Raw genomic sequence first — 24289 nt, 5'->3', positions numbered from 1 at the left:
TCATTGAATTTTACACATTAGTAAGATTAGCCTCTTTCTAGTGGTAAAATTATATAATGAGGTTATTAAGGCCCTTAAATAAGGATCTATGTTTTGATTATTGAATCAGATTGGTCAGTCGTTAGTTAGTTCGATCCAACGATTTTGTTTACAAGGCCATGTAGTTGGTTAGCTATTTGTGAGCCCAAACCCAATTAAAATAAAGAAAAGTTAATCAATATTTCTTTTTTTTTAAATGGAAAAGTGAAACAGCTTTTGTCTGCATACGAAGCAGCTTTGTACACGAGATTAGCATGAAAAATAGCAAAAAGATTTACGGCAAAATTAATCAATGACAGAAACCCAACAAATTTAAAATTAATTAATGAAAAAACAACAACATTGAAAAGAAAAGAAAATTCTAGTTATAATTTATCAAAGGCAAGCAGAGTTGGGGGTCCACAGACCAAGTCATGAGGCTCTTTAAAGTCGTCTGTACTGTACACCTCTCAGTCCGTGACCCAACAAAATGCCTCAAATTCAAAAACAAAACCCCCACCACCACCCTTGAGCCCAAGAACAACAACATCTCAGCTGCTTTGCCTCTGCTCATCAAAACGACAGATCGTGATCTGCAAAACGACAGCAAAGACATGGTGTGTCCTACAAAGCAAGGGCAGGTGGACTATCAAAAGGGTCCCACTGACTTTGGATGGAGAGGGCTCTCTCTCTCTCACTCTCTCAAATTTTTTTTTGTTTTTATCATTTTTTTTTAATAAGTTTTACATTGTGGGGGAATAAAATACTAGTACTACTCGGAATCGCTGTCCACGCTCTCCATTCCCTTGAGCCCCCTTCGCTTTTGCTGCATATGCAAGCCACCCATAATCAACACAAATTAATTAGTGGACAACAAAATTATTTAGCTAATTAATTATGTAATAATCTATACGACTTATTCTCCATCATAATTAATTTTGTTTTTCACTTTTCACCGTCATAATTATTATTATTCTCCACTTTAAGCACCCAATTATTCCCTCTAAGCAAAAAAGTAATAGGGACAAGTCATATTTTTCAGAAAATTTAGCACCAGAAAGGAAATTTTATTTGGCAAGAATGAGCAGTGCAGCAAATTACCTTCTTCACACATTTCTTCTCCCTGACCTCATAGCGATTCCTTGTCAAGTCAGACAGCCACATCCCTGGGAAACAATACTGCCAAAACCAAAACCACAACAACCCACAAAAAAATAAATGAATAAAAGTTGTTTCCAGTTAATACCCAGGAATTAAAAATTACATTCGAATGCAGATAAAACGGAAAAACAATTATATATTTATTATACCTGGAGGGTTCTGTCAATGTTTTTGGCCCTTTTCTTGGGTCTCTGGGGGAGCTTTGTGCCTTTCATTGCAAGGAAATCATCTTCCTTCTCTTTTCTTGACAGGGCAATATAAATTCTAGGCCACTCAACCACTTCATAGTTGACCTTATCTGCTGCTGCAACTGGTGCAGCACAATTAGCAGTGGCAGCTAATTGGTCCGATTGCAATGAAGCAGAATCAGCATGGTGCTGACGATCAACTTGCACAGAGGGTCCATTTGGCTTGTCATCTTTGGCTGATGACCTGCCTGAGCAAGGAGGCAGCTTTCTGTCATTTTTCTCAGGAGGAGGAGATCTTTTCCCAGCCGTAGATCTAGAAACAGCTCGGCTGTTGCTGCCGCCATTTGGGTTTCTTGATGGGGACCCATTAACCACAGCAGATCGATCTTCTAAATTCCTGGTCATGGCCAAAGAGGAGGTGCAATAAATGGGTGAGCAGAAGATGGATGAAGGTGGTGTTTGGTATTGGATGCAGAAAAAAAAAAAAAAGGTGGGGACTTTGGAGCTTCTACACTTCCCAGGAGGGCAGATAGATAAATCAGAGGGAAAAGGCAACAGATAAAGACAGAATTTAATACTCACTTAAAAAGAAAAGCATATGAACCTTACTATTTATGCATCCTTAATTTACTAAAATACGCTCACTATCTCCAAGAAAATCTAATCTAAATACTACAAATTCCAATAATAAAAAAGGAAAAAAAAAAGAAAAAGGGAAATGGGGGAGATGATTTTCAAAGAGATGGGATTGTGTTTTTCCGTCTTTTGAAGAAGAGGACAAAAGGGTAGCAAGGGGAATTTATGAACAAGATTATTCTAACCTACTGCCAAAAATGCAAAACAAAGCAAAACCCACAGGAAGCAAAACAGAGCATTTGAACTTGAAACTATTGGTCTTGATACCCACTAAATGAGAACTGAGACTGAGACTCATGAGAGAGAGAGATGATTAATGAAATTGCATGCTATGTCAAGGGGTAAAAAGGTAAACTAGATGAAAAATTATAAATAAAAAAGTGATCTTTCAACTTGGATTGAACAGCAGCAAGCAGCTAGACAAGAACATGGGTTTGTTGTACCAAAAGAACATTGCTTTTTGTAAATTAGATCTTGATCCAAAGATTCAACAGTTTCCCACACAGAACAAAACAAAACCTCAGCCTTCAGACCCAAATTGGAAAAAAATCCACAATAAATTCATAACATATGTTGGGAAAATAGGGCATGGGGAGACTCGGAGAATGAAGCCAGATTCAACCAATCGTACTAAAGACGATAACCCAAAAAGTAAAGACCACCGTAATTGGAGGAAAAGGACTTTAAATATTTTTGAAAAAAAACCAATCTACCAACTGATCTTTTGGCCAAAAAAAATCTACCAATTGATCTTCAGCAATAAAATTACAATATTCCGTAGGAAAAAAATAAAATAAAAACAAAATAATGAAAGAGGTTGGGATGTAGGTATATGGAACCTGCTAGGAAGCAACGCGGACGCTTCCTTTCTAAGTCTGCCATTGGAAAACGACGACGTTGCGGAGGAAGAAAGGGGTGGAGGAGGAGGCGGCGGCGGCATAGACTTGTCTCTCCTCTGCAGCTTCACACCAGCTTGCCTTGCTTGAGCTGAGGAAGAAGACTCATCGGTCACTGCTCGGATCTCAGTTCTCGAGACTCTCGACCGCTTCTTGTGGCCCCACTGCAACAACACATCGCCGGCGCCGCGGCTGGGGCTTGGGGTACGGCTGGGGCTCTTGTCCTGCCGCTGGGTCGGGCTCCGGTGGTGGTTGTCGGAGTTGGGTGAAGTGGGTCGGGCTCCGAATTGGGATTGGGTCGGGTCTTGGGTTGTGGGTTGGGATCGGAATCTGAATGGTTTTGTGGGTTCTAAAGTTGAAACTGTGCTGGTTGTGAGAGTCTCCGTCAACCCATCTTCTTTGGATATGGCTCTCATGGCTGGCTTCTTGCCATTGCTCAAAGGGACACAATCTGGGCTCACTCTCTGGTACCTGTAAAACACAATTCAACAGCAACCCATTAGCGAAATCCAAATGCAAATCTATTTATGCAGCTGAATTCATAACATCGAACAGCAATTCAATGTCAATTGGTAGCCATTACATGAACTATTCATAACCCAGTACCCCAAATGTCTATCAAATAGCTCTTTGAAATGTTAATTTTCTATCACCAAACCAGGAAATGGCTTGGATGGTTATGTTACTGAAACAGAGGACGTAGCTCGAGATCTTAGATGAAATTTTTGAAGATGAAGCAAGGAAGTTAACAGGAAATTATCTAATCTCATTCACAATAGAGAACGGAACCCGTCAACAAAGAGCTGGTTTGAATGTTGCGAAGGAGAGACCATTTTTCTGCTGCTAACAGCAAAGAGCTGAATCTGAGGAATCCAAACAGGGAGCTCTGTTTCTATGGCAACTGAGGCATTTCTGCTTTGCCAACCGAATCCGATTGGAAACAGAGGCTGATTTCATAAACCCAAGTTAAAAAATCGGAGAGAGAGAAAAGATCTCATCCAGTAAACGATCGATTATTCAAAAGAGAGATAACAAAATTAAGCTTACGAAAACAAGAAGAAATGATGAAATCCGATCCCCAAGAATCAACCAATCAATGAGTCAGGGTAATTTGTCGAGAATCACAGACGACAGACCACTCACCCATCAAACAAAACAAAAACCAAGAAAACGAAAAGGAGCAACAGGCAGACCTCATCATCATCCGCTGAAAAATCCCACCAGTCAGGCTCACAAGTCACAACATTAACACCATCTCCGTGTGTAAATGAAATGAAGAATCTCTAAGTCAAATTATTATCAGAAAATAGTGGGTTTTGTTTGTCAGGTTGTTCATCAACAATGACACGAAAAACGAAGCAGAAGCTGAAGACCTATAGAGAGAGAGAGAGAGAGAGGAGGAGCGCGGAGGAAGACAAGTCTAAAGTCTGTTGAAAGGATCAGACAGGAAGACAGAGAAGAGAGCTGTGATGCAGGGAAAACAGGCAGCACCCAAGTGGGCGATAACATAAATTTATATAGGGTACTAGTTAAGCTGCTGGCTGGGGGAGGAGGCTAACAAGAGCACTTGCACTTGTACCAGTAGGTACTAGTAGCGTAGTGCTAGCCATTGGGGAAGCCTCGGACTTGGTCACTTGAGACTCAGGGCTCAAGGTTCAGGGCTTCCAAAGTTATTTGGTTTTGGGCTTCTCAGTTTTTCATTTTTGGTTTGAGGCTTCTCAGTTTTCACCCAACCCAATTGGATCTTAGTAGTAGGGCACTCATTTTTCACGCCCAAATTCAAGTTTTAGAGACTTTCTGTTTCTATAGTAAAGATGTATGTTTTTTTCATTTTTTTCCTTTGACAAATGTGATATTTTAAAATAATTTAATATATGAAGAGGGGTTTCGAACTCGGCTGCAATGAGGCGGGCACACTATCTCGATCAACTTTCCTAACTTACATTTGCGATTCTTTATCTTCGTTGGCCTCCGTTGTTTTTTTTATTGTTTTTTTAAAATTAAGATTTAAAGTGCTTAGTTCTTTAATATTATAATATGTAGTAACCTTGCAAAGGGGGTAGGTTTGTCATTATAGGAGGCCCATTTAATTTTATAATATGTAGGGGTTTCAACCAAAAATAAAAACTTCCAAAGGGGGTAGATTTGTCACTATAGGAGGCCCTTTTAATTTCATTAAAACTTTGATCTGAAGAGCCGTTTTTAATAGGCTGGTCAAAAACAGTTACACAATACAAAATGCTGTGTCCACCACCAAAACAAACGCAAAAAGCTATGTCACTAGCTCATCTGTAATGTGCTCATTATTCCAACCATCTTTGATCGCCAAGTTTTTTCTTTTTCTTTTTTCTTTTTTTTGTCTTCGCCAAGTCTTTAGGAGAAACACCTGCATAAAATAAAGATAACATTGTTTTGCTATTCTCGACCAATAACGCTAAGACACACATGATAACTTTTCGTCATTACATTGCATTATTGACCGAAAATAGCAAAATAGTTATAAAACCCCATTGCAACCAAATTGTTCTGAGCCTAGAGATCTTATCAGTGGAAATAACTGCCAAGAAAACCAAGTGTCATGATTTTTTTGCTGGGCTTAGTGCCGTTCGATATCTTTATAAACTCGTTCACAACGTGATAAATATTCAAGTATCATCAATTGAATATTAGGATCCATATGAGTCTGACATTATAAGTTGCAATCTCAAAGTCCGAAAAGTACATGCAATTCTTCGCTTGGTTGAGACAAAAATATGCACATGGGCGGCAAATAACAAGCATAAGTTATCTTGGGTCACAATCAATCAAGGGGCAGTCTTCTGTTTATTCCAATTTTACAGGGTAAAATAAAACACAGAGCTGGCGGCACAAGCCTGCAGGGCTGTGATTTGAACTTCAATGTCTCCTAACGTGATCGAAGTCGAAGATACTATACAAAGTATGGTTCTCTCCTTGGGTTGAAATAGCTATGGCCATTAAGCATATGGGTAGATGATGTACTGCATTCCAACACCAACTTACAGATCAGCGACCTAGAAATAACACCAGAAGAAAGATTTATTTAGAACAGAAGAAGAACAAGTAGTTCACATAACAATTTTTTCAGAGTTCATAAAACAGTTTTGTGCAAGATACATGAGTTATATTTAGGAGATGTTATATCATCCTAGTAGTACAAACTAAAACCACGTGTAAATCAATTTGCCAACAAATAGTCTCCAACTTCAAATAAAAAGAAAAGTGGTACCACAATGAGAGTAGTGAAAGGGATATCTCTAAGCAAACGGAGCCTTGAAGCAAAACAGAAAGAGAAATCAGATAATAGACAAGTTTTGGGATTGCTAAATGCATCATGAGTGAGGGCTTCAGATCTTCAGTATGATTGGGTAAAACAGCTAAACCTACTATCAATTTATGGAATAAACCAAGGACAGCTCCGGAATGCTTTTGTCTCCAGGAAGGCACAACAGAAATGTTCAGAAATGTAGATCATTAGCTGTCATATATACACCAAGCAACGGGATCATGATCTGATCTTTTGGTCTTAAAATCCTGAGCCTAGTCATGAATCATGATCACATTGATAGGCAGGAAGCCAGGATTGACAATAATGGCTATCAGTATCAGGAATCAATCCTGAAACAAATTAGACATGTTTTGCTCATGGATTGATATTTCAGAGTGTTCCAAATAGACAATAATCAATGCTCAAAACAATCAGACATGTTTTAATGATGGGCTGATGTTTCAAAGTCTTCCAAGTAACCTTCAGAAAACCAACCTATCCCACCAGATCCCACCAGACACCACCTGTGATGTTTTAAGTCTTAACCCTCAAAAGGAACAGGAGGGTCTTAAAAATGACTTTACAAGAAGAACAATGACGTTACTGATGAAAGTTAGATGACTTTGTAATTGACAACATAGCATCATAGAGTAGGACAGTTTCTGGATCAACTTTACTTCCTTAAGTTGCAAAACCCAACCAGCTTTTTGGTTCTTGGTACAAAAACACATCATTATACAAGCATTTATCTGTCTGTTTCTCCCTTTTCCATTTGTTCCCATAGATTTAGAATTATCAGCTAAAGTATAGTTGGTCAGCTGGCCTAGCAGTATTCAGCTTCTTCACCATAGAAAAACAACAATTTAGTTCTAAATTTCACCTTCCAATTGTTAAATATTAAAGCAGCCCATTGGCAATACATGTTCTCAATTCGACTGCCTAAAAGGTAATAGGACAGGACAAGAATATAGCAAAACTAGAATAATACAAAGATAAATAGACATGTGATCTAACAAGGTTATGGTTGATAACCTGTCCAAGTAGATACATAAAATGAATCTGGTCCATCTACCGGAAGAGCCTGGACACTGATCTCTTTGGTACCTTCCCTTCAAGCTTCAATCTTCTATATGCTTCTCTAATATGGCATGGCCTGATTGGCCCAGATTCTTTCCTCTCTGTCATAACTATTCTGGCTGCAAAAGAACATAGATAGAGCCTCTTGGTAAGACATAAAATGTTGAACCATTTAAGTATCTGTTACACTAAATTCTCTGGACCAAGCAATACACTCCTTTTTTTATTTGTTATATAAGAGTCCAAAGGGAAAGGGACACAATGCCACAGTGACATAAAAATCTAACAATATTAACTAACAAAATGTCATTTTTCATTTTTATTTAGTGAAATATGAACATAGATAACATACCTGTTTCAACCAGTTCACCAACAAACATCTTTGCTATCCCTGACACTACAATTGTCATAGGCATAGAAATTTTTGGAGTTCCACTGATGCTACCTAACAACTGCATGCAAATAATGTACACAAATATTAATGCCAAAATGACTGCTTTCAACAAGTTTTGATGCAAATATGACAACTCTAGAAAAGTGCATTGCCAACCAATTTCCAATATGCAGCTAATCAGATCCAGAAATGCCTTCTACATGGAGAAATGATTAGGAAGCATACCCTTTTCATGTTGGATTTCTGAAACCCAGCTCTCCGAAATGACTCATACCTACTCATCTGTTCCTCCGAGAATCGTGATAAGATAGCCCTGAAAGATTATTCAGACCTATGAGTTTAAAAGAAGAAGACTAGTAATATATTACAGATGATATATGCTGATTACAACAAGCACTCAAGGAAGCAAAGCATACAACTCCTAGAAAGAAATAGGATTCAAATTGATTTAAAGCCTACCTAGAACACTGCAAAGTACACAATCTAGTCTAAAAACCATCCATTCTTTACAAATTCTATTGTTTCAAACTGAGTTTTCATTGGAACCTACTTGGGCCCTTCATAGTCTAGTCTAGTTATCATCCCTTCATTCTTCCCCATGAATTTGTTCTATCAACTTGGAATATTTGTATTCATATGCAGCAAACAAGAGCATTAATGAAATGCAAAAATACAATTACCCAAGCAATTAAAAGACATTTAATTTCTTGAACAAAAGCTGAGCCATTAAATGGGTTTAAAGAAAAAGTAAGAAAGGAACATACTGCATCTTGGCCATTTTGTCCGGGTCACCAGTGGCAGAGAACTTGCCGAGCTCAACATCCATGTTCTCTTCATCTTCGTCGTCGTCATCATCTTTGTTGTGCTTGACTGTGGCCCGAGCAGATGGTAGAGGGCGCTGCTGTAGTAGCAGCAGGCGTTGTTCTTGCTGTAGTTACTGCTGTTGTTGGTGGTGGTGGTGGCGGTGCCGCTAATGGCGTGGCTGAGGAAGATGGGTCTTTGGAGCCAGGAGGAAGAAGAGGGTCGTCGTCTTCTTGGGTGTCGAGAGCGGTGCGTGCGGCATCAGGAGCCGCGGGAGAATCTGGCGGCGAGTCTTCTTGCTCCTCAAACGCCGCTTCGAATGGGTCCTTGGATTGCTGCTTCATTCTCTCTCAATTCTCTCTAGTTTACTATCTAGATTCTTACCCTTTCATTCTCTCCTTCAAAACCAATCTTATAAAGGTTTCCCCAAAATCAAAGAATTAAAATTTTCTACAAAAATAAATTTTACAAATTTATAAATAAACTAGACCAAGTATTTAAACAACAATCAAGATGGTGCTGCTGCACAAAAAGGACAAAAGGCCATGTTTACTTCTTCTTGGGTTTGGATCAAACTTGATGCTTTTTGTGGGCCGTTTCGGCTTTCCTTATTTGGGCTTTTGTTTTTTTATTTCATTGAATTGAATGAGTGGTTTTCCAATAAATAAACAAATAGAAAGAAAAAAAATTTGATCCCTCAAAATTGTAGAATGGAACTGTTATTGAAATTCTGAGAAAGTCATCCCAGAAGGACACCATATTCTCCTCTTTGTGCTTCAACTGCGGTATCTTTTAAAAAAAAGTTTGAGAAGAAATTACATTGCCTAGAGACCCAATGGCGGACTTCAAGAAATTTTTCAAAGAGTTAGAAGATACAAATAAATAAATATATAAAATTTCGAACTTTCGTTTTTGCTTATTTTGATCGAGGGATATATAATATGATGATTGAATAAGTAATGATCCGGTGCAGGAATTTTGGAATGTTAATAACAATTTCCTTATGCAAAAGAAGAATTTTATTGTATAAACATGTTAATCTTGTTACAACCATGTTACAACGATAGTACCTAATATTCCAAAGATGAATATTAATTTGGTTGTACATTGTATAGTGTCATTTCTAGTGTCATGTCAATGCTAAGTCAATTTTGGTAAACGAAAACTTTAGTTTAGTGATTTAGGATTAAAGGTGTAGCATGTGGAAGAGAAATGGCAGATGTAAACCTAGTTAGGTGTGAGACTACATGCGATGGTGATATCCTCAAAAACTATCGACCAATATATTGCACTTAAGAGGTAGCCCATTGGTTTCTTGGTTAAAGTTAAAGAGATGATATAATATAAAGCCACTTTTATACAGATATGGTGATTCAAAGGCAGATCTGGTGATGCTAATACCATTCATTCATCCATATCTTCTTTCAAGTCACGTTCTTATTTGTTTGGTTTCTTCCATAATAAAATTGATTGGGTGTCGAACTAAAGAAAATTAATCTAAATAGGGAAAATAAAACAAAATATATGGGATATACAACATAGTGCTGCTTCATTGACACTCCACCAAACCCAAATCGGTTTTTGTTTCTTTCTTATTATAACGAGTCAAGTAGCCATCAGAATTTGTCATCAACTTCGTGCTCTATTTGCATGTAGTAGACTAGTTCTTTAGTGCCCATCAATCCTCTTCAAACTCAAAAAAGACCATAACAAAATGAGTTTCAAACTTGAATAGTTTAAGTTTTTTGGGATCAATGATTGTCTAGTATGGTATCAGGGCTCTGATTCTATGGAGTTTTAGGTTCATAAACTCAAACCCTATTTTCGAAAGGGTGTTAGCTAGTGGTTTTCTAACGTTTTCAAGGAAATGCCTCCCCCATTAGACAAGTGTGAGATAATATATACCAAATTATTGTTCAAACGTCTTGGAGAGTTGAATTTTGGTGACTTTAGAGGGTCATTATGAAGTCAAATGATCTAGATAATAATTAATGTGGCTAAAAGGGACCAACTAGCAGGGAAGATTCCGCCGCTGATGATGATGATAATGGACCATTGTTGCATAAACCAGTACATCATCACAAACGTGTACAAGCATGGAACAATCACCTTATTACATGAGCTCAGAGATCAGGTCACCATTTTGGGAGGAACAATGAGTGCTTATTTTTTCATATTTAAATCAATAAAAAAGAACTATAATAGCATTTCATTTGATTGAAGCAAAGCAATTTTACATGTCATTTTTGACTCTTTTTCTGCTCTTTATGGTCCCATGGAGACATTATCCATTATTATGGTCGCTCAAAACCAAAGCAACCTCATGAAATTTCCTCTGGTGTTCATCCCACTTGAGGCATCAACTTTGTGTATATGTATCGATCAGCTCTAGAGTCCTTGATTTCAGGTGAAAAAAATGGAACAGTAAAATAAGCTTCCCAATATGCCATAGCCATATTCCAACACAAACCTGGCCTTTATTGCCTTCATAATTATGCTTCCTCCTAGAGAGTCCTTTGTCCTCCTAACTCATTGACCAAATAAAAATATGAAAAAGATTCAAACAGGTCCACAAAGAGAGAGAGAGAGAGAGAGAGAGAGAGAGAGAGAGAGAGAGAGAAGACATAGATTATTAAAGTGATGAATCCCAACATCTCCAAAATCAATCCATATGCTTTTTCTTTTTTCACGTTCTGGTCTAAAGTAAAAGGGGAAGGAGGAGGGGGCTCCTCCAGAATAATAATACTGGTACTTATTCCAAACAAAATAACAAAGGAAGATGGTCTAAAAGAACCCAATTAATGTGTCCACTTTAAAAGCAAAGAAAAGAATCATGGAGTTTTATCTGCTTCTCCCCCAAGTTGATCATGTCATTCTTTGGCTGATACTTAATCATCATTCAAATAAAAAAAGACAGTCTCATAGTCATTAACCTGTTTGCAGCCATCTAAGTACAAATGTGATGCAAGGAGCTTGTAGCTCAAGTGATTAAAACATTTATCCATGTATCTAGGGTCCTAGTTTTGATTCATCCTTCCCCCAATATCGCTTGTATAAAATATTTATAAAAAAAAAGTACAAACGTGATCCACGCAACGCACACACATGAAGTTAAAATTTTATCCAAGCTTTTATTGATAAGCAAGCAACATTTTAGGAACAGTTGGTGTATTTTGAACAAGTCAAAGCTTTTCCTGAAGTTGCTTTGCACACAACATACACATAGAGTTAAAGTATCCCATCACATAGAGTTCATTGTTTTAATCACAGTAACAAAGTTAGAACAATATCATTGTCTTGTTATGTTTTTGGGATCAAGCCTATATTACATGTTAAATCATAGCTTAAGCATAATATGAACAGGAATGTGTATTATCAGATTAATCAGTTTTATGACCCCTAATCAATTTGGTTATGAGTTAGGTTGGTGAAGTGATTTCCTGCTTATGATCCCTACTTTAAATTTATCAGCTGGGTCATGGACCTCTCTTCAAGTCTTGAATATTCTGACTTCTGTTTTCTTTTTCTCAATCAGATTCAACAATAAGCAAAGTAAAGCAAGGGCAATTGTGTCATTCAGCTCCAAAGGTAAAGGGATTTTAAATATTGGTTGATCAAACGGTCTGTTGTTATGAATCTTTATATGCAAATGCATGAGCTGCTTTTGCTTTTCCTTTTTATAAAGTCGGAAGATGAAACCAAATATACTGTGGCAGAGAGAGCTTAAAAAAAATTGCAAGGCAAAGTTCCATATTTATAGCATCCAAGGTCATTTCCCTCTCCATCTGTCTGGTGTCCACACTGTAAAATTAGAGTGCATATGAATGAAATGGTTGCTACTTTTCTTCAGCTTAACAAAAATAAGAGTTGGCTTCTCTAAAACCCTTCTTCTCTAATCCAAAAACCTTCCCATGGCCAGTTCTGCAATGAAATTCGTCTTCCTTTGCTCCCTTCTTGTGTTCCTCACTTGTGTTCATTCTGTTTCTTCACATAATCTGTCTCTCAGAAGGCAGGCTTCAATCCTGGTTTCTGTCAAGCAATCTTTTGAAGCCTCAAATCCTTCTCTCAATAGCTGGAATGTATCAAACTACATGTTCCTCTGCTCTTGGGCTGGTATCCACTGTGACAACATGAACATATCAGTTGTTTCATTGGACATATCCAATTACAACCTCTCCGGTTCTCTTTCACCTGCAATCACAGAACTGAGAACCCTTGTCAATCTTTCAGTGTCAGGAAATGGATTTTCAGGCATTTTTCCGCCCGAAATTCACAAGCTAGCCAGGCTCCAATACCTCAACATATCCAACAATGGCTTCAGTGGAAACTTGAGCTGGGAATTTGCTCAGTTGAAGGAGCTCATATTGCTAGATGCTTACAACAATGATTTCAATGGCTCACTGCCATTAGGTGTCACTCAAATTCCCAAGCTGAAGCGCCTCGACTTTGGCGGGAATTACTTTAGTAGAAATATCCCTCCAAGTTATGGAAATATGGTGCAGCTCAATTATCTTTCAGTTGCAGGAAATGATCTGAGTGGTTTCATACCAAGTGAGCTTGGTAATCTTACTAACCTCAAGCAGCTTTTCTTGGGTTACTACAATGAATTCGAAGGCGGGATTCCACCTGAGATCGGTAAGCTGATCAATCTGTTCCATTTAGACCTTGCAAATTGTGGCTTGGAGGGACCAATCCCTCCAGAGCTGGGAAATCTAAAACAGCTAGACACTTTGTTCCTGCAAACAAATCAGCTCAGTGGTTCCATTCCAGCTCAACTGGGAAACTTGAGTAGCTTGAGGTCTCTTGATCTTTCAAACAATGCATTAACAGGAGATATTCCTGCTGAGTTCTCTGCTCTCCGCGAGCTTACCCTCTTGAACCTGTTCATCAACAAGTTTCATGGGGAGATTCCTCACGCCATTGCAGAGCTGCCCAAGTTGGAAGTCTTGAAGCTGTGGCATAACAATTTCACTGGAGCAATTCCTTCAAAGCTTGGCCAGAATGGTAAATTGATTGAGCTTGATCTGTCAAGTAATAAGCTCACTGGGGTGGTCCCAAAATCTCTTTGCTTTGGAAGAAGGCTGAAGATCTTAATTCTGCTCAACAATTTTCTCTTTGGACCTCTGCCAAATGATCTTGGTAAATGTGACACTCTCGTAAGAGTGCGAATGGGGCAGAACTATCTGACCGGATCAATACCACAGGGGTTTCTTTACTTGCCAGAGCTCTCACTTGTAGAGCTACAGAACAATTATCTTACAGGACAGCTCCTGGAGGAAGCAAGCAAGGTACCCTCCAAACTTAGCCAGCTAAATCTGTCAAGCAATCGCTTATCGGGGCCACTTCCTACTTCTATTGGAAATTTCTCTAGCTTGCAGAATCTTCTATTAAGTGGAAACCAGTTTACCGGAGAAATTCCATCTGACATAGGCCGGTTGGTAAATGTTCTCAAGTTGGATTTTAGCAGAAACAATTTTTCTGGCAGAATCCCTCCGGAAGTTGGAAATTGTCTCTCACTGACTTATTTAGATTTAAGCCAAAACCAACTCACGGGTCCAATCCCATTTCAAATTGTTCAAATTCACATATTGAATTACTTCAACGTCTCTTGGAACCACTTAAACCAGAGCCTGCCAAGGGAACTTGGGTCCATGAAGAGCCTAACCTCTGCTGATTTTTCCCACAATAGCTTCTCTGGTTCAATACCACAAACAGGACAATACTTATTCTTTAACTCCACCTCCTTTGTAGGCAACCCTGAGCTCTGTAACTCTTCTGAAAAGCCATGCAACTACTCTTCAAGCTCACCATCAGAGGATCACAATCAAAACGGCACCAGGTCTCAAGTCCTCGGGAAGTTCAAGCTTGTCTTTGCTCTAGGACTCTTGCTATGTTCATTTGTGTTTGCAACCCTTGCAATCATAAAGACCAGAAAGGTGAGGAAAAAATCGAACTCATGGAAGCTCACAGCATTCCAAAAGCTAGAATTTGGAAGTGAAGACGTTTTAGAGTGCATAAAGGAAAACAATGTTATAGGGAGAGGTGGAGCTGGGATTGTCTATAGAGGAACAATGTCCAGTGGAGAGCAAGTAGCTGTGAAGAAGCTTTTGGGCATTAACAAAGGCTCTTCTCATGATAATGGTCTCTCTGCAGAAATTCAGACGCTTGGTAAAATCCGACACCGAAACATTGTCAGATTGCTAGCATTTTGTTCAAATAAAGAGACCAATCTGCTTGTCTATGAGTACATGCCAAATGGAAGTTTAGGTGAAGTTTTGCATGGGAAAAGAGGAGGATATCTTAAGTGGGAGACTAGGGTGAACATAGCCATAGAAGCAGCAAAAGGCCTTTGTTACTTGCACCATGATTGTTCCCCTCTGATTCTTCACAGGGATGTTAAGTCCAACAACATTCTGCTGAACTCAGATTTTGAGGCTCATGTAGCAGATTTTGGGCTTGCCAAGTTCTTGCAAGACACTGGAACATCAGAATGCATGTCTGCAATTGCTGGCTCATATGGCTATATTGCTCCAGGTACTTCTTTTACCACATAGATACTATACTAATTTGAGACATTTATTAAGTGTAATTTACTTCATTGAATTGAATAGGGAGACAATAGGCTAAGTAGGTCCATTTAGCTCAAAAGACCTACTTGATGCAGCACTTAGATAAAGTAATTAAGCATATTCCATATGTCTCCTCTGGCTTAGTGAAATAAGTCAGCCACCTTCAATAATACCAGGTTGCATGATTAGTTCAAAATTTTGATTTGTTTTGTTCAACTTGGTATTCAAACAGAGAACAGATTAATAGAAAATACCTTTTTTTTTGGCATCTGCATAAATTCTGGCATATACATTCCTTTGGACCAAAGAAGTAACTAGTAGTTCCATATGGATTCCCAAAAGGGCAAAGGCTCCACTGACATAGGAATTTCTCCTTTTGCTTTTTATATTGCTCTACACACAGTAATGGGGTATGAGCTTTTGCATGTCTTGAAACCATAAATAAATAAAAAACATGTTGGTTCAGCCCAATCACAAACCAACCTTTTTGACCAAAACCCATTGAACCCAAAATCATAGCAAGAACAAAATCCACGTAACTCCAGAGCTGAGCATATACCCATTAAGAATCTTGATTGGGATCTAAGCTTTACTTTCCCTAAACCCTAGAAAGGAAGAGACATCTGTAAAGAATAACGCATAAACCCCGATTACCTTTTCCTTTTACACACACAGGCTATTGCTTTAGCCTTTACTTTGCTGTGGGAGGAGTAAAAAAAATATATTAGAAAAGTGGACATGTCATGTAGTTTCACTCAAATCTAACAAATCAATTTCAATTTTCTCACCCCTTTATTTTATACTACGGAAGTTTTGCAATGAGCTAAATATTTTACTTTACCTCATGGAACAGAGTATGCCTACACATTGAGAGTTGATGAGAAAAGTGATGTGTATAGCTTTGGGGTGGTGCTATTGGAGCTCATTACAGGAAGAAGGCCAGTTGGTGGTTTTGGAGAAGAGGGTCTTGACATTGTTCAGTGGACCAAAATACAGACAAACTTACTCAAAGAAGGGGTGATAAAGATCCTAGATAAACGGCTAGACAGCGTTCCGTTGGATGAAGCAATGCAGGTATTTTTTGTAGCAGTTTTATGTGCTCAAGAGCAGAGCGTGGAGAGACCAACCATGAGAGAAGTTGTTCAAATGCTTGCACAGGCAAAACTACCAAACACATTTCACATGCAATGAAGAATGGCTTCATGGAGCAACATTTTGGTGACCCAGAAACCAAAAAAAGAGAAAAGAAAAGTCATGGACATGTATAATCACAGATGATTTTTAGATCAAGTTGCGAGAATGGTTGATTAATGGTATAGCAGTAGCTAGCTGGGGCCATAGTATATAACAAGATTTTATGCTTCTTTTTTGAATTATTTTTGGGGTCTCTTTTATGCTTGGTTAAGATAGCATCTTTGCTCTGCGGTTGGTGTATTTGTTAGATTGCAGCTTCGCTTTGTTCTGGTCATCAATGGCATGCAAAAGTGAAGTGGTGAAGCGCACTGTAAAAGTGATATTGGTAATGGTTCGTTTGTATTATTGTGTCATCATCATAAACTTATGACCAAATGATGTGAGGTTTCCTTTTCTATACTGTTTAGATTTTGTACTTATTGGTTTGTACTGTTGTGATTTGCCAAATTTGACAAGGTTAAATTGAGGAACACACTGTGGGGCAGGAAGCCTGCCATTTACAAACCAATGCATTTCGGAGTCTGATCAGTCTTTTCTTCTTCTTCTTAGAGTTTGTTGTAACCTGTAAGGACTCTGCTAAACCATAAACCCCTTCTTGTTACTAGTCAATTTCCTTACCAACATGTCACAGTGATAGCAACTTAGGAAGTGAATAGGGGTAACCAAAAAAAAAATGAAATCTTTTAGAACAGACCATATCATATATAATATTAAGTTGCAGACAAAGTTTGTGAAGATCCAAGCTGCAACAACAGTTGTAGGAACCAACAAAAATAACATTCTCAATACTACTTGTGATTTCTGGACTTCGATCTACCGCGATTTGAGCTTCTCCCAAATCATTCTCCTTATTTAACACACCTTAATGACTTTATGTAGGATTTAAACAAAAGAACCTAGTCACATTAGGAATAGCACCTAAGGAAAAGGAAAAGGAGATCGGGGAATTTTAGGAAACAAATTAGGGCAAAATTAATTGATTTTTCCACATGTTCAACAGGTCACCATCTTTCTAGTTAGGTTACGCAATTTTGCTATTTTTCATTCAAGAATTCGTAAGGTTAAAAGGGAAAAACAAACGAAAACGTAAAGAAACAAAGAAAGCTGCAAACTTGGGTTGAGGGATGGTGACTGAAGCTGAGTTAAGGAGTCTCTACCTTGGTCAAAGACGAAGGATTTATGAATGCCTTGATTGAAATTGAGGTGGGTTCAGCTGTTGCTCTCTCTTTGACTCAACTTGATCTTCTCGTCTCTTCTTTTTGTGTCTTTGCCAAAGGGTGAAGTTTATGAGGATTAAAGCCGATCGCTTTAAAATATTTAAGTCGCTTTACATTTGTTGATGGTGAGATTTGACCTCCTCACCTCCTCACTTTCCCTCATTATAGCCTTTCTGGTTTATGAATGCTTGCCGCTTTGAAACCACATTCAGCCCAATCGCCAAAAACCCAAAATCATAACAACGGAAAATCCATTGAACTCCGGAGAAGAAAAGACGAGTCATATGGCCAAACATTTAGAAAGTGGTGTGCATAGCAACTGAATAAAAGTCTAATTATGTATAGTTTGATATAACGCAGAAAATTAGAAATAGCTCCTTCCATTAAGGAGATATACAGAGTTGTCAAGGCTGCAGTCATAAGCGAGGACAAAAAGGCATAAGAAGATTCCAATGAAGAATAAATAGGTTCTTCCTTTGTGTGTGTTAACAGCACTGTTTTCCTGCAGAAAAGTAGGATTGAATCATATGTACAAATTGATTCACATTTACAAGCCAAGTTTCTTTGGCCTCGTATATGCAGAAGAGGCATGGTGCAAACCCGGCATTGACATTCGCTGCTGCTGCTTGGATCTCTTTTCCCTCTCCAGCTTGCTTTCTTTCTCTGCCTCTGCTTGAGTCTTTCTCAAATTCCCCATTTCCTCCTCCATAGCTGTTTTCTCTTCCTTTCGTGTCTTCTTATGCTCCAACATTGACGTATCTGACTCCTTTACATAGAAGAACATGGGTCCCAACTCAGCCAACCATTGTGGCTCCACTGCTGTGGCACACTGCATATACTCTTTTGTTGTCAAAATCAATTCATGATAAACCACATACTCTGGAGTGCATCCCATACCATAAAGAGCACTGCTCGGGTGTAAATGGCATGGCATCCCAGTCCGGCAGTTTACATACTCCACCACACCCTTCAATCTTGCTGCATTGTGAAAGTATGCGGAGCAAATAGCTTTTTTCACAATATCAGTATCAGGCCCACAGGATGAAATTGGGATTTTTAGTGTCTTCAGGATCTCTAGCAGCTGGGACCTCACCTCTCTAGCCTTTCTCAACCCTTTAACATGCAAAAAATGGTCATTGCACCAGTCTCCCTGATACTGCTGTTGTTTCCACTGCTGATAAACATTATACAGTGTTAAGTGGTCGGACTCTGGGAATGGAGAATTTCTCCCGTGCAGCATCGCTCTCCTCTGCCCTATCTTTGGGCCTAAAAAATACTGACGGCACCGAAAGCATGGACACAATCGTCAAAACCTCATCTAAGCATTCCAGCTCTTCACCCATCAACAGCATCTTAGCAAGTGGAGGGTCCAATGGCAACTGTACTATTTTCCAGCCTAGATCAGTTAAGCGGCCCTGCTTGTTAAGAGCACCCAACACCCACAACTGGTACATAGAATTGAGAATATTATCCTTGGGAGGTGGGTCCATGAAATCAAAATCTAGCAAGTTATCAACCTGAAGAGATTTGAGCAACAAGATCACATACCCAAGGTTGGTCCTCTGAATCTCTGGCACTGGATTAGGCAGCATTTCATTTTGGTATGCATTCTTTGTGTACAGCCGATAACATGTTCCAGGCTCAGTTCTGCCAGCACGCCCAGCACGTTGGTTGGCAGCAGTCTGACTAATAGGAAATACTTGAAGAGCATCCATACACATTTTGGGGTTGTATACTTTCATTTTACAATAACCCGTGTCAATGACATACAGGATTCCATCTACGGTCAAAGATGTCTCAGCAATGTTGGTTGCTACAATGCATTTACGAACCCCATCTTCAGCTTTTTGGAATATCTTTGCTTGCAAGTCAGCAGGCAACTGTGAATATATAGGGAGTATCAAGAGTTTTGGCACCCGTTTCTTCGAGGTGGAGATAAGTTGTTCCATCCGCTCTGAGAGGGCATAACAAGCTGCCTCAATCTCATCTTGGCCGGTCATGAAGATCAGGATGTCACCGTGAGTGCTCGTGATGTGAATAGTTATGGCCTTCTTCACTGCAGCTTCAACATAATCTTCACATGGGGTTTCATTGTAGTTGATAGTTACAGGAAATGTTCTTCCAGGAATTTCAAAAATCGGTGCACTTCCAAAAAAAGTCTGGAATTTCTGAGCATCTAGTGTCGCAGATGTCACAATGAGCTTAAAATCACGACGTCGGGCAACCACTTTTTTCAAAATCCCAAGAAGCACATCCGTGTTTAGTGACCTTTCATGGGCTTCGTCCATCACAACTACGCGATACTTGTCAAGATCAGAATCTCTAAGTGTTTCACACATAAGTACTCCATCAGTCATGTACTTAATTATGGTATTTGGTCCAGTCACATCCTCAAAACGAATAGCATAACCGACTTTCTCGCCAAGCTCAGTCTCCATCTCTTCACTAACTCTTTTTGCAACACTCATGGCTGCCACACGCCTTGGTTGGGTGCAAGCTACTATACCATTTACGGTGTATCCATCTTCATGCAGATATTGTGTCAGTTGAGTTGTCTTTCCAGAACCAGTTTCTCCAACAACAACAATAACTTGATTTTCTCGAATTACCTGTAGTAATTCATCTCTGACAGAATATATGGGCAAACACTGCTGTTGCTGTGAGATGGTTTTTGACTTTGCAAATTCACTCACAGCCTCCTCATTCTTCATATGCTGTTTAAACTTTGCATCTTCTTTGAAATCAATTTCACCATCTGTACCTGTGGCAGCAGTATCTGTGCCAATCTGCTCTGCTGTTTTCTCAACACCAAGGATTTCACCTAGTTTGGAACCTGCAAGCTCCCAAAACCGTTGACGAGATTTATTCAAATTTTGCTTCTCATGGATTCTTCTAACTAGAGCAGACCCTTTGCGTGAAATTATAGCCATATCAGACGTGGGATCCATTATTGGCATTACTGGCTCTGCTTGCTTGGTAAAAACAGCACTGTCATTCAGGAAAGGAGGCTTTAAATTTGTATCATGCACAAGAAGAGTAACTTTGTGTTCTTCTTCATCATCAATCTCAGTCTGTGCCTTAGTCGCACTAACAGCACCAGATCTCGAAAGTTGACTATCTTCCCACCGAGCATTATCAGCATTGAGCTGAGACATTTTTCTGCTCTGAGCAACGGTCATCTTAGTGCCATCTCTTCGAAGAAATCTTTTTGCCAACTCTGCTTCCTTCTTCTGATAAGAAGCATTATTTCCATAAAACAAAGATGAGCTATCAGTTGTATCAAACATTGCATTTCCTTCTTCTCTATCATACCATGCAACGTCAGAATTGTAATCCATCTCTTGACGCATGCTTTCTCTAATTTCGTATTTGTGTTCTTCATCCAAATCAGTCTTATCACCTTCTCCGTCCTTGAATGACTCTGAATTTTCTGAATAAACAGTCAGTTTATGGGAACCTGCACCATGTTTCGAACTTGAAGATTTGATTGAGTATCCAGAAGGAATTTCAACTGGCGAGAAATCCCATGGAGAAGCAGCAGAACCGGCTTGATGGCGCTTACTAGCATTAGAGTAACTAGAATGCCGCGGTGTATCTTGCCATCCCAATCTCCCATCATCCCAATCAGATGATCTGCCATGTTTCCTCATTGAACCTTCATATCTACTCTGCTTTCTTCCATATCCTCCGCCACATTGATCTTGTTCATATCGTCCACCGGATTTCCTTTGATGATAATAATCCTTACCATTATCACTACTATCATGTTGGTTATCTATTCTCTCACTTATATGGCCTTCCTGTTTTGCATTAGCATTAGCAAAGACATGTAAACCAAAAGGAGATTTCTTCTCAGGAGGCTTATAAAAAACTCTATCATTCCCAGGAACATAAAATGCCCCACCACCACCACTCTTCTTGGGTTCCATTGTTACCTTCGTCTTGTCCATGAATTCAATCACAAACTCTCTCTTCTCTCCCCTTGTTTCCAAAAGAAAATCCCAAAACACAAATTCTACAGTAAAGAAATTGTTTTTACCTTATATCTTGCAACCCAAAAAATTGGGAAAGCTTAGGAAACAGAATTTGAGAAAAATTACTCAATTTTCCCACAGACGAAAACGTAAAGAAGCAAAGACAAAGGCAAAGACTTTTTACCTTGGTCAAAGACAAAGGCTTTTTTGAATTGAACTTTGAGGTGGGCAGCTGTTGCTTCTCTTCGTCTCTTTGATGGGCAGATGCAGGCAGACTCAAATTGCCAGAGTTCAAACTTTTCTCTGTTTCTAAGGCTATTCAAATACGCGTTAACTTCTCCTACTGCTAAAGGACTTTTTCTTTTGAGGGATGTTAAAGGAAGCTAAAATATTACCTACCATCAAATATTTATTAAATAACCAATTTAAGGATACATCACCCTTGAAGTCTCTTTGTTCGAATCCTCTGATCACATCTATGCATAAAATTTAATATGTTTCAATTTTAACGCCTTCTAATTAAATTCTCAATCTAAAAGTCAACAAATCAAATGGGAACGAAGAAAACCCATTAAACCTTCAGAAAAACCAGCAAAAACCGAGGAATTTTCCACAGTATGATTTGTGATCTAACCCAAGTCAGAGACTTTCCCACCAAACCCAATCCCAAGGCTCTGGGTTTCAGAAACTAGGTGGGAGAATTCGACCTTCAAAGTGGTTGTTATGTAATTTAGTGCAAAATTTGGGGGTGACAATAGAGATATATAAGGAAAAAAAACCTAATTTTGAAGAGAGAGAGAGAGAGAGAGAGAGAGAGCTAAGCAGGGGTATGTGGTATTGAAATTGATGGATGGTTTGGATCTTCAAAAGCTGTGTGTGTCATCTGAGTGAAGAATCTGATGGGAAAGCATCCCAACACACCCCAATTGAAATTTCATTTTGTTGCAAGGACTTGGGAGAAATAAATAAAATCTTTGGGCCTTTGGGATAGCACAGCCCAAGTGGTGAAAACATAGGCCAGTTCAGAGGGAGAATCAGCTGTACCCGGAGCGCATGTGCCCTTCCTGTTCCCTCCGCATTATTCTGAGTTTTAGCTTTTAACTCTTCATCTTCTCCACTCTAGTCGGCTGCAACCTCCAGTTCCCGCTTTCACCTAGACGGAATAAATAAACGAACTCCAAGAACCGTAAAAAGATTTCAAAGCAAGAAGAGGAAGAAGAAACCCACGAATCAGTTCTTGTTGTTTGATTTCTCAAGGTACTGACTTTTGTTTAATGTATTTCTTTTGGGCTTTTCTATTAAAGACGTCTCCTTTCTATCAATCACTTCTTTTGTAGTGCAATTTCTTATATCAACTACTAAATCACTGCGTCATTGTACGTTATTTTGAATCTGAATTTTGGAATTCTTGAGGGATTCGTCCCTTCACTCATTGAACATTTGAGTTTGTTCTTAGGTTATTATTAAATTCAGATTTTGTTAAGTATCATACTTTGAAGTATTATTGCTGAGACTGAAAGTGTACTATGATTATTTAGAGTGTTCAAATACTATGAGTTGCTGCCCATTTTGTTCCGTGGTGAAGCTGATTTTGTGTGTTTTGCTTCTTTGGCACACACCAGAACTACCTGGAGCTGGAACCCAAAACAGATTCTTTGATTTCTGTCCAAACTACCAACCAAGGGAAGCAATGGAGTAATGGACAGGTAAGGTGGGTTTTAGCATTTGTTCCAATAATCATGCTCATGGATTTTGGTTTTGGTTGTTGGGTTTTTTTTGGTATCACATCAATCTTTACTCTCTCTTTTCCTGGAAAACTACTTTGTTATGATAGGTCCCATACAAGATGTCCTCTAGAATCGCCCAAATCCGCCTTGTAAGCTCTCATCCAGAGGTTTATGAACCGTGTGATGATTCATTTGCTCTAGTAGATGCTCTTTTAGCAGATCAAAAGAACCTGTTAGAGCATCAACCAACATTGTGCCTGGAACTGGGTTGTGGCAGTGGCTATGTAATTACTTCTCTAGCTCTTATTGTTGGCCAGGAGGCACACTATATTGCAACTGATATCAACCCCCATGCAGTGAGGGTGACTCGTGAGACATTAGAAGCACATGGGGTTCATGCAGAGTTGATAACCACTGACATTGCATCAGGACTGGAGAAGCGTCTAGCAGGATTGGTTGATGTTATAGTTGTGAATCCGCCTTATGTGCCGACCCCTGAAGATGAAGTGGGTCGTGAAGGAATTGGCTCTGCTTGGGCCGGAGGGGAGAATGGCCGTAGCGTGATTGATAAGATACTGCCTGTTGCTGACAATCTTTTGTCGGAGAAGGGCTGGTTGTACTTGGTCACTCTTACAGAAAACAATCCCTCAGAGATATGCCTTCAAATGAAAGAAAAGGGCTATGCTTCCAGAATCATTGTCCAGAGATTGACAGAAGAAGAAAATCTACAAATCATCAAGTTCTGGCGGGATTTTGATTCTCAACTAGAGTCAAAGGGAATGGTAGCAAATAAAACAGTTTCTTCGAGGGTCATGGAGTCTTTGCTCTCTCAGTTCCATATAATGCCGTTTCTTAGAGGCAGTAACAAACAACAGTAGGTTATGGATAGCAAGGGGCAAAAAAAACTAGTTTTCTAGCGTGTACATGATGGATAAATGGTTTTTGTCTAGTTTTTGTTCTCATCTTCTTCTGACTTTTGGAAACCATTGTTGGAATGTCAGATGCACACAATTGAATTATTCGGTGCTCGCCTGGGATTTGCTTGTATGAAAGTTCATTCTTTGCGTGAAAACACCGGATTTATTTTTGTTCTTGTTACTCTGCGTGTAATTCTTAGCAACAGTAATCTACATTTCATCATTTAGAATGTC

At 39.0% G+C, this 24289-nt stretch overlaps 4 protein-coding genes and 1 pseudogene across 8 annotated transcripts; 2 read left to right on the top strand and 3 right to left on the bottom strand.

The window, feature by feature from the left end:
• Positions 1-332: 332 nt before the first annotated feature.
• Positions 333-4443, bottom strand: LOC103325549 (Serine/Threonine-kinase, putative (DUF1639)). 3 transcript variants are annotated; one of them, XM_008227733.3, is made up of 5 exons: positions 4093-4443; positions 2843-3370; positions 1329-1764; positions 1120-1197; positions 333-844 (listed from the first exon to the last, which is right to left on the bottom strand). In XM_008227733.3, the coding sequence occupies exons 1-5, from the start codon at positions 4101-4103 to the stop codon at positions 791-793; spliced, it is 1107 nt and encodes a 368-aa protein (XP_008225955.2). In that variant the 5' UTR covers positions 4104-4443; the 3' UTR covers positions 333-790. The 3 variants fall into 3 exon arrangements, with proteins under 3 accessions (XP_008225955.2, XP_008225956.2, XP_088904426.1); XM_008227734.3 differs by having other exon boundaries at positions 4043-4441; XM_089048300.1 differs by lacking the exon at positions 4093-4443 and adding an exon at positions 3483-3867.
• A 1091-nt stretch (positions 4444-5534) lies between these two features.
• Positions 5535-8917, bottom strand: LOC103325548 (transcription initiation factor TFIID subunit 11). The gene is given in 6 exon segments (XM_008227730.2): positions 5535-5931; positions 7218-7381; positions 7615-7714; positions 7882-7969; positions 8421-8552; positions 8554-8917. Coding segments are annotated over 5 exon segments (696 nt in total). The 5' UTR covers positions 8802-8917; the 3' UTR covers positions 5535-5931; positions 7218-7253.
• A 3243-nt stretch (positions 8918-12160) lies between these two features.
• BAM3 (Leucine-rich receptor-like protein kinase family protein) lies at positions 12161-16617 on the top strand. Its single transcript, XM_008227729.2, has 2 exons — positions 12161-14991; positions 15880-16617. The coding sequence occupies exons 1-2, from the start codon at positions 12369-12371 to the stop codon at positions 16215-16217; spliced, it is 2961 nt and encodes a 986-aa protein (XP_008225951.2). The 5' UTR covers positions 12161-12368; the 3' UTR covers positions 16218-16617.
• A 1129-nt stretch (positions 16618-17746) lies between these two features.
• On the bottom strand, positions 17747-21735 carry LOC103325546 (pre-mRNA-splicing factor ATP-dependent RNA helicase DEAH7 pseudogene; annotated as a pseudogene). Its single transcript, XR_016125175.1, has 2 exons — positions 21596-21735; positions 17747-21418 (listed from the first exon to the last, which is right to left on the bottom strand). The product of XR_016125175.1 is annotated as a pre-mRNA-splicing factor ATP-dependent RNA helicase DEAH7 pseudogene (transcript).
• A 560-nt stretch (positions 21736-22295) lies between these two features.
• LOC103325545 (S-adenosyl-L-methionine-dependent methyltransferases superfamily protein) lies at positions 22296-24289 on the top strand. 2 transcript variants are annotated; one of them, XM_008227727.3, is made up of 3 exons: positions 22296-22668; positions 23034-23117; positions 23246-24289. In XM_008227727.3, exon 3 carries the CDS (start codon positions 23258-23260, stop codon positions 24014-24016), a length of 759 nt encoding a protein of 252 aa, XP_008225949.2. In that variant the 5' UTR covers positions 22296-22668; positions 23034-23117; positions 23246-23257; the 3' UTR covers positions 24017-24289. The 2 variants fall into 2 exon arrangements, with proteins under 2 accessions (XP_008225949.2, XP_008225950.2); XM_008227728.3 differs by having other exon boundaries at positions 22336-22668; positions 23034-23122.

Source organism: Prunus mume, linkage group LG3 (assembly GCF_029339155.1).
Source record: "Prunus mume cultivar Tortuosa linkage group LG3, ASM2933915v1, whole genome shotgun sequence".
NCBI classification, from domain to species: Eukaryota; Viridiplantae; Streptophyta; class Magnoliopsida; order Rosales; family Rosaceae; genus Prunus; species Prunus mume.
Note: the sequence above shows the minus strand (reverse complement) of the source record. Positions and strands in the feature narration are given on the sequence as shown.

What these genes read in the sequence shown, in the direction of transcription:
- BAM3 (XM_008227729.2), top strand. Translation starts at nt 12,369, where the DNA reads ATGGCCAGTTCTGCAATGAAATTCGTCTTCCTTTGCTCCCTTCTTGTG. An exon ending in ATATGGCTATATTGCTCCAG is followed by an intron (nt 14,992 to 15,879) that starts GTACTTCTTTTA and finishes CTCATGGAACAG; the next exon opens with AGTATGCCTACACATTGAGA.
- LOC103325549 (XM_008227733.3), bottom strand. An exon ending in ACATTGACAGAACCCTCCAG is followed by an intron (nt 1,198 to 1,328) that starts GTATAATAAATA and finishes TGGTTTTGGCAG; the next exon opens with TATTGTTTCCCAGGGATGTG. An exon ending in AGAAGAAATGTGTGAAGAAG is followed by an intron (nt 845 to 1,119) that starts GTAATTTGCTGC and finishes TTGCATATGCAG; the next exon opens with CAAAAGCGAAGGGGGCTCAA.
- LOC103325545 (XM_008227727.3), top strand. Translation starts at nt 23,258, where the DNA reads ATGTCCTCTAGAATCGCCCAAATCCGCCTTGTAAGCTCTCATCCAGAG.